The sequence below is a fragment of the Bos indicus x Bos taurus genome, chromosome 2 (genome assembly GCF_003369695.1).
Source record: "Bos indicus x Bos taurus breed Angus x Brahman F1 hybrid chromosome 2, Bos_hybrid_MaternalHap_v2.0, whole genome shotgun sequence".
In the NCBI taxonomy this organism is placed as follows: domain Eukaryota; kingdom Metazoa; phylum Chordata; class Mammalia; order Artiodactyla; family Bovidae; genus Bos; species Bos indicus x Bos taurus.
The window spans coordinates 128,479,031-128,487,979 of NC_040077.1; the positions used below are offsets into that span (position 1 = coordinate 128,479,031).

Below are 8,949 nucleotides of genomic sequence, written 5' to 3' on the forward strand. Positions count from 1 at the left end.
CCAGAAGCAGGGCAGCTCTGGTGGAGGGTGCCCCCAGCTCAGCCCAGCTCTGCAAGGAGGACGCTCTGCTCTGCTCAAAGCAGCTGACTCAGAATCCCCCTGGGGGAGGGGAGAAGGGAAGGGGGCACCTGTTTCTGCCCTCAGGTCCGCCTCCCTGCCCCACCTCCAGGCCCAGACAAACCAAGAGCTTGGAATCAAAGGGCTCTGGAGCTGGAAGGAGCCAGAGATGGCCCATCACAGGGGGCTAAACTGAGCCCAGGGAGGAGAGTTAGGGGCAGGCCTGGAGCCCAGGCCTCCTGATTTGCTGTCCATCGCTCTTTCTGGAACCCATGCCAATATCGCCTTCTCTCCTCCTTCCTTCCAGCTGTCCAAAGAGGACCAGGGCGTTTACAGAGCACAGGTTTCTGACGATCGAGGGGAGGACGATACCATCCTGGACCTCAGAGATGAAGGTAGGAGCTGGCGATGTCAGAGACGGGCCAGGAGGGTCTCTTGCTGAACCAAGAGATACAGTCTGTGATCCCCGTGTCACTGGGGGCAACTGAGGCCCAGGGGGGTTAAGTGACCTACCCATGGCTTCACAGCAGGTCAGGGCCAGGGCGGGCCTGGCCTGTGTGATGCTGGAGCCCACGCTCACTGCCCTGCCCCACAGTGAGCCCAGGCTTCGTGATGTGGAGTCTGGGTTCTCTGCTCTGCCCCACATGGGCCCCAGGGTCCTCACCAGGCCGGCGGGCTCAGCCTGCAGGAAAATCATCAGGTCAGCCCATCTGTCCTCCATCTGCGTGGCCCCACCCCATCCATCACGGAGTGCCCTGGGTCCCTTCCTTGCGCCTACGCCTGCATCCTCAGAGCTGCTCATAAGCTCCACCAGCCTTTTCCAAGGCCGAGCCCACACTGGTACGTCCCTCGGGGAGTCCCCCATATCAGCTGACTGTTCCCTCTTCTCCCTCCAGCCCTGGATGCCATCTTCACTGAGCTGGGCAGGATCGGTGGTAAGCAAGTCCCACCCACTTTTGCCCAGCCCTGTCCTGACGCCACTGGAGAAGGAAATGGCAACCCACTCCAGGGTTCTTGCCCGGAGAATCCCATGGATGGAGAAGCCTGGTAGGCTGCAGTCCATGGGGTCACACAGAGTAGGACACGACTGAAGCGACTTAGCAGCAGCAGCAGTCCTGATGCCACAGAGCCTCCGGGGGGCCTCCAGCCATCCTTGGCTGCGAGGGTGGGGTGGGTTTAGACTCCAACCTCAGAGACTGTTGGGCGCGGGGTGCAGGGGAGGGGGCGTTCCTGCTTCATGACCACACTTGCCTTCCCCCCCGCCCCGCACCCCAGAGCAGGGGCGAGCTGGCTGCCCCCGAGATGTGAGGCACAAAGGGCCTTGGGGAAGACTCAGCCTTCTCTTCTGCCCCGCCCCCCCCCTACCCCCAGCTCTCTCTGCAACCCCACTGAAAATCCAGGGGACGGAGGAAGGGATCCGGCTCTTCAGCAAGGTTAAGTACTACAACGTGAAGTACATGAAGACCACCTGGTTCCACAAGTAGGTTGACCTTGCCCTGGAGTCCCAGGAGGGTGGGGGCCAGAACCCGCCCCGGAGCCCAGTCCCAAGGGTTTGGCAGAGACCACACCCCCACACCCCCACCCCCGGTCCACAGAGGGAGCCTGAGAAGGGAACAGCTGTCAGAGGCACAGAAGGGAGGCTCCCCAGGGAAGGTGGGCATCCTGGTGCTGGGAACATTTTCCCAGTGTCTCCATGGCCACGGGAGGACCATTGTCTTAGAGCAGCACCTGGGAACTGAGGGAGGGAAGGACTCAGGAAGGAAGGAAAACCAGGTGGTCACGTGGGTCATGGTGCCTTTGTGGGTCTCCGCAGCCTTAGCACACTCAGGCAGCCAGGCTGAGGGGAGACAGGCAGGCAGAGGGACCTGGGGGCTGACAGCTAACTTAGGGCCAGGCCTTGAAGGCAGGATCAGGCATCAGGGACTCAGCCGGAGCTAAGTGAGCCCACAGAGTCTGGGAGCAGAGTTTTCCCAGCGCTTCTTACGAGCACACCTCAGCCTCATGGAGCACACATTATTGCACCCATTCTAGGGAGGAGGCTAGACTGACTGACTCACACTTGTCATGTGAGGCCAAGTTGAATTTCAGAACAGCAAAGCTCCTTCTCCAGAGTCTCTGAGCCCCGTGACTAAGCCCACAAGTGTCATTTTGCAGCACGACACTGGGGGCATGGGCCAGGTGTCTTTAGGTATGAAATTTAAGTAAAGAAGGAAGGGAGTGTATACAGTTTGTAAGAGCTTGGGGCCAGTTATTGTGGGAAGAGCTCCTGGGAGGTTTTTTAAGATGAGAAGGATGAACTGAGGAAGTGGCTCCCATGGGTGGGGTAGGGGGAGGTGGCCACTGATCCTGGAGCACCATTTTCTCAAGGTCCCAGCCTGCAGGACGTGTTGCAAATAGAGACTCAGCTCGGGCACAAGCTTTGATGAATGATGAATGGATGAGTGGGTAGATACTTATCAAATGTCTCATGGATGGTCAGCCCACACGTCGGGAAACAAAATCCCAGGAGAGGAGTCTGGGGCAGGGGTGCCTACAGCTGGGCAGGCAGCCATCCTGTCCTGGGCACAGCCCTGTTAACCATTGCCTTGCCCTCACGTTCAGAGAGAAACGCCTGGAGAGTGGCGATCGGGTGAGGGCTGGTACCACCCTGGATGAGATCTGGCTCCATATCCTGGACCCCAAGGACTCAGACAAGGGCAAATACATCCTGGAGATCACGGCTGGGAAGGAAGTCCGGCAGCTCTCGGCTGATCTCTCCGGGCAAGGTGATCTCTCCAGCCGTCTGTCCTTGGGGGAAACCTGTTTAGAAAACCCCACAGTCTTTGGTGGCGGGGTGGGAGGGGTACTCCCATCTCCCACCCAATCCTAGCACTGCCCCCAAGAGAATGCTGGAACAGAGAGGAGGAACAGTCACAGCTGGGCTCTGCACCTGTGGGTTGCAAAGGTCAGGGGGATGGAGTGGAGGGGTGGGAGGGGGACGCTCTGACGCAGCTGTTCCCCTTTTCCTTCTCATAGCTTTTGAGGATGCCATGGCTGAGCACCAGAGACTGAAGTAAGTTCCCAGTGTGATCAAAGTCCCTGGGGTGCAGGCACACAGGACCCTTCCTGGGAGGTGCAGCTGGCTGGATCCGCCCTTCCCCTACCACCCCTCCCCCAGCCACGGGCAGGACTGTCCTTTAATAGATGGAACCCCAAGCCCTTTTCCCTTTTCTGTTTTCCAGAGCCTTGGCCATCATCGAGAAGAGTAAGTCCAGCCATATTCCCCAGTTTCCTTTTCTGAGTTGGGGGTGACTTCCCAGCTGCTCACAGCTCCTGGCAAGGCAGCTGGAGCCCCGGTTGCCCGGCTGTGTGGCTGTGTGGCTCTGGGCTGTCACAGAGCTGCCAGGAGACCTGGGTGGCAGCCGCAGCATGAAGACAGGTGGATAAGGAGTCCGAGGATACCTGAGACCGTGGATGCACCCAGCATCCACTCGGCTGATGTCAGAGGGACTCCGAAGGCAGGGGTGGATAGGACCGAGGCTGCGCTGGTCTTTCTGATCAAGGTCTGGGAGGGGACGACTTTAAAGCTCTCGGGGCACTAGGGTCTCAGCTAATCCAGGGCACAGCCTCTGAGCTGCCCAGGGGCACCACGAAGTCCATGCGCTGGAGCTTCACCAGGTCCCCACAGCCAGTGCTAAACCACCCCGTTCCAGGAGGCTGGCTTACTGGTCCCACTGACCCAGCAGTCACTATGGGACTTTTCAAGAGGGAAAGACTTCAGGCAGCAGAGCAAAGCAGCTCGGAACAATCTGAGAAAGGAAACCAACCATTTGCGGTCATGTGTAGGAGGACGGATTAACCCTATATGGCTTCTTGTTCCCAATTGTCCTCACTTGGCAGGAAGTGCAGGCTGTTCGTAACTGAAATTTGGAAGGGGGTCGGTCATCTGAGGTCTAAGGGCAGTGAGGAGCCTTCACAGGGGGCGGCCCACCTTGGTGAGAGGACCAGAGGCTGAAGACCCGACTAAGTCCATCACATCTCTGTCTAATTACTTCCGTCCCACATCCCATCCTGGGATTCCGAGTCGCAGGACAGGACACCCACCCCAGGACCCTAACAGCAGGAGCCTGCACTCACCATTTGTGGTCGCCGGGACTTGTGAAGTCCAGAGTCTAGGGTGGTGGATTGTCGCCTGGTGAACATTAAGCCCACATGAAGGTCCATCTCTCCCCTCCCCCCAACCCTGATCCAGAGTCCTTCTCACCTACATCCATTGCGGACACCAACTGCTTCAAGGCTCTTTGCATACCCCTGATCGTGATCCAGGGGCCATTCCCACAGCCTCGATTTCAGCATAAGGGATATGTTGGCTTTCTGCTTAGTGATTTACAGCCACTCTGTCTTCCTGCCCAACCCCTGGGGCCACCAGGTCCCCTCCCTTGACCAGAATCAGTGTCCCAAAAGCTTCCTTCCTGTTCCCTCCCTTAGCTGGATCGGCACACCTGCTGTGTGCACTTTGCCGGTTTAGGGCTCAGAGCAATCTTATTCACCTTCTCCCAGTTCTCAAGGGGAAGGGCACCTCACTGTTGCCTCCAGGTACCACCGACCATGATACTAACCTCAAGGCAATGACAGAAACATTATGCCCTCTATCTTCTGTTTGTAAAGGCAAGGAAATACGTAATACAAGTTTAAAGATGTCCACCCCAAACAATGCCAATAGGAAAAGAAGCATTGCTAAAAAATAAACCACAACTCCAGGTAAACGTTCATCACTGGGCGGGGCTCTCGTTTTTTTCCCTTCCAGATCGTGCCAAGGTGGTGAGGGGGCTCCCAGACGTGGCCACAATCATGGAAGATAAGGTACCGACGGCCCCCGGCCCACAGCCAGCAGTCCCACCCTGGGCTCCCTCCCGCATCCATCAAAGAGCACAAAACCACAGAGCGCTGTGGATCCCAGAGCCGGAGGGGCTGGTTCCGCCAGAGTCCGGCTTAGCGGCCGCCCCTCGTTGGTCACACGTATGCTGTGTGGCCTGGGGGCAGTGCCGTCCCCAGCTTCACCCCATCTCTCCAGGGGGCCCCGGATGTCACGGGCTTCTCTCTCTGAACTTCAGTTTCCGCAGGAGTTCGACTCGATGAGCCCAAAAAAGCCTTTTCCGGACTGAAATTATGCAAGTCTACTATTCTAGAAGAGAACAGCTAACGTCTTCATGGTGCTCACCTTGTATCAGGCACTGTTCCGTTTTTCTAACCATGGAGGCAACCACATGGAACAGTGTGTTATTACTTCACCGTTTATAGCTGAGGGAACGGAGGCCCAGAGAGGTTAAGAGACGTACCTAAGGTCACACGGCTTAAAGGAACAGAGCTGGGAGTCACACCCAGACAGTCCAGCTCCACACTCTGGGCATCTGCCCCTTACCCTACAGTTCTCTGCACTGAGAACTGCTCTCCTGAGAATTTTCAAACTCAATTCTTAAAATCTTTATGTTAAAGCAATCCGGGCTTATTTGCCTGGTAAAATGATAATGAAGTGTACAACAGAAAGCAATAAAGCAAAGTCTAGGCCACTCTAGGGCAGGTCACTGCTCAAGTAATAAAGATCTGAAATTCTAGCAAGCATTGCTCTAGAATAAAGTTGAGAATGGAGGATGTGGGGCTGCAGTAAAATGTCTCCCTTTCATGTTATTACTTTATGGGTTACAATAAAGCACACATAATTAACTTATCACAAGGAGCAACTTGTACTGGGAGCTCCCTGGGAGCGTGAAGGTGATGCCAAGGGTTAGTCCCAGAGGGTGAGACTGACTGTTCCTTTCCTGTCCTTTCAAACAGACCCTGTGCCTGACCTGCGTCGTCTCAGGAGATCCTGCCCCTGAAATCTATTGGCTGAAGAATGACCAGCCTGTCACCTTCCTGGACCGCTACCACATGGATGTGAAGGGGACAGAGGTCACCATCACCATCGAGAGGGTCAACAGTGAGGACAGCGGGCGCTACGGTGTCTTCGTCAAGAACAAGTACGGGTCTGAGACAGGCCAGGTCACCATCAGCGTGTTCAAGCATGGGGAGGAGGAAAAGGTGCTGAAGATGTGACGGTCGGATTCAACCGCAGCCTGAGGTCTAGTCTGTGTGGACTAGGAGGGTCAACCAGGGGGTCACAGCCTGGCACAGGCCACGGGGATGAGACTGGAGGGGAGGGAACAGGGCAGAACCCACTACAGGGATGAGACTGGAGGGGAGGGAACAGGGCAGAACCCAGGGCATGGGAGTGGGTGGAGTGGACACACCCAAGTGGAGGAGCAAAGATGGGGTGCTGGGAGGCCTCCAGGACTGCAGAATCAGGACTGGACTTGGACTGGAGGATTTACGTGCTGAACTGTTTCAACCTTAAACTCTCCGTGAGCCTTGCCTTTTTCATCTATCAAATGGGAATTCCTATTCCTAGGGATTCTTTATGAAAACTCTATGAAATCGTGTATCATTGGTTCTCAGTGGGAGGCAATTTTGTCCCCTAGGAAACAGTCAGCAGTGTCCAAATTTGGGGTTGTCACAACTGGGGGTGTCCACTGGCATCTGGTAGATAGAAGTCAGGAATGCTGCTAAATATAATAGCTCCCTGCCACATAGAATTCAACCTTAAATGACAACCGTGCTGAGGCTGGTGAGCCCAGCCACAAATGGATGTATCACAATACTCCTCTTCGAGGATACTGTATTTTCGATGAAGTTCAGCAAACATTCATTTGAAGTCTAGCATATGCCAGGCTTGTGGATGGCACTGGGAGCACAAAGATGCATAATATGTAAGCCCCACCCTCAAGGGCACCTCAGCCCAGGAGAAGAGACAGACCTGGGTGCAGATGACTCCAGGACAAGTCAGATGATCGGAATTCTAAAAGGTCCGGATAAAGTTCCACTGGTGGTCAGAGGAGGGAGGCAGGTGTTCGTCCCAACTAGGGAAGGTGAGCTTTAAAACACCTTCCTGGAACTAGCGGAATGGGTTGTTAGGTCCTAAAAAATGAGTGGGATTTGGTGATGGTCATGGGAGGAGATTTCGGGAGCAGGGGCTGGTGAGAGCAAAGGTGAGGCGTGGAGGTGATACCACCCAGGCGGCCTGGGGCACCATGTTGCAGAGTTCAGACCTTCAGGACTCAGCTCAGGGCCTCTGCCTGGCAGGACACATACTGGTTGGCCTTGCTTCCCGACCTCAGAACAGAGCTGGGCATTTCACCACACTCCGGTCTCCTTGTTTAAAATCAGATGGGGAGGGGAGGGCATTTATAAAGTTAGAGATGTTTGTTGTAAAATTTTGGATAACCTTGAAAATGATGAAGGAGAAAAATAAAACTCATCTACACTCTCAATACCAGAACATAACACCCACCTCTGATTGCTGAAATGATTTCTGAATTTAAAGATAAAATGAATCACTCCTGCATTTACCACCCACACGCGCATCAAGGCATGATGGGAAGCTTATACCCCCAGCAGCTACAGGTGCAATTCAGGCCAGGTGTTCAGTGATGGCGGTGGGGGGCAAGGGGCCGGGGTCCTGCCATGCCTGGCTGGAAATCAATATGGAGAATTGAGAGGGTCTTGGAGGCAAACACAGCCAGGCTTGAAGCCAAGATCTTTCTGTGTGATCTTGACCATTTTTCCCCCCTTTCTCTGGGCCTTGATTTTTCATCCATAAAACAAATCTGAAAGATCATTTTTGAAAGCCCTTTCAGCCGACACTAAGATTTTGATTATTTCCCAGAACCTGGTTCTCCTTTGCTTTTCTCTTCTTACGACGATGGGATGAAGAAAAAGGTCCTGCCCTCATTCACTCTCCCAGTCTCATACTTGGAATCTCAGAGGAGAGACTCGGCTTCTTTCATTTGTCCATGAAAAATGTTTCAAATTTCAAAGAAATTGGGAAGCACAGAATCCATGCACTTTATTCCTGAAACCAGAGGGGCCTGACATATGCTTACATAGGTTCTTCGTCTTCACACAGAGCACCTCCTCTTCTCCTTCATATGATCATCGCCCCAACACAGGGAGGCAGGCAGGCAGACGCTGCGATGGCGACAATAAATCTCATAGGCACAGCACGTGGAAGGTTATGAAGCATTCTCGTGTCTCAGTGCTTATCAGATCCAGTGGAACATCATCATTGGCCCCATTTTTACAGACATGACAGTTAAGAACCAAAGTGGTGCATGGCAGAGTTAGGACAAGAACCAGAGTCCCTGGGTCCTGGTTTGGAGGACATTCTGCTCTGCTACACGTGCAGAGGGCTACACAGAGTCCAGGGGCTTCCCTTGTGGCTTATGGACTTCCCTGGTAGCTCAAACGGTAAAGCCTTTGTCTACAACGCGGGAGAGCTGGGTTCGATCCCTGGGTAGGGAAGATTCCCTGGAGAAGGAAAGGGCAAACCCACTCCAGTACTCTTGCCTAGAAAATCCTCTTGCCTAGAAAATCCCATGGACGGAGGAGCGTGGTACAGGCTACTGCCCATGGGGTCGCAAAGAGTGGCTTAGCTGCTAAAGAATCGCCTGCAATGCAGGAGACCTGGGTTCCATCCCTGAGTTGGGAAGATCCCCTGGAGAAGGGAAAGGCTACCCACTCCAGTATTCTGGCCTGGAGAATTCCATGGACTGTATAGTCCATGGGATCGCAAAGACTCGCACATGACTGGGTAACTTTCACTTTCACCTTAGCACAGAGTCCGGAGCCCAGAGGTGAACTCTTGCTGTGGTTCTCACTAAACCCCTGAGAACCGCCAAAGTGCTGAGTGAGCAGATCAGTGAACAGGTGTATAAATGGAGGTGGCTTCTTGGCCCCACTGTCCAGAACGGTAAAAATTTTCTCCACGGGGAAGCAGGAGGCATTATAAGTGTCCACAGCAATTTGTCGTGTTCTTGC

At 54.4% G+C, this 8,949-nt stretch overlaps 1 protein-coding gene across 2 annotated transcripts in view; it reads left to right on the forward strand.

Annotated features, from left to right (window-relative positions):
- The window catches only part of MYOM3 (myomesin 3), a 51,977-nt gene extending 44,559 nt beyond the window's left edge, over positions 1-7,418 (forward strand). For both annotated transcript variants that reach the window (XM_027520389.1, XM_027520383.1), the window contains exons 30-37: positions 365-452; positions 954-992; positions 1,429-1,537; positions 2,659-2,822; positions 3,073-3,109; positions 3,279-3,301; positions 4,844-4,899; positions 5,872-7,418. In XM_027520389.1, the coding sequence (XP_027376190.1) occupies positions 365-452; positions 954-992; positions 1,429-1,537; positions 2,659-2,822; positions 3,073-3,109; positions 3,279-3,301; positions 4,844-4,899; positions 5,872-6,132 (777 nt within the window). In that variant the 3' untranslated portion in view covers positions 6,133-7,418. The remainder of the gene's footprint in view (positions 1-364; positions 453-953; positions 993-1,428; positions 1,538-2,658; positions 2,823-3,072; positions 3,110-3,278; positions 3,302-4,843; positions 4,900-5,871) is intronic.
- The last annotated feature ends 1,531 nt before the right edge of the window (positions 7,419-8,949 follow it).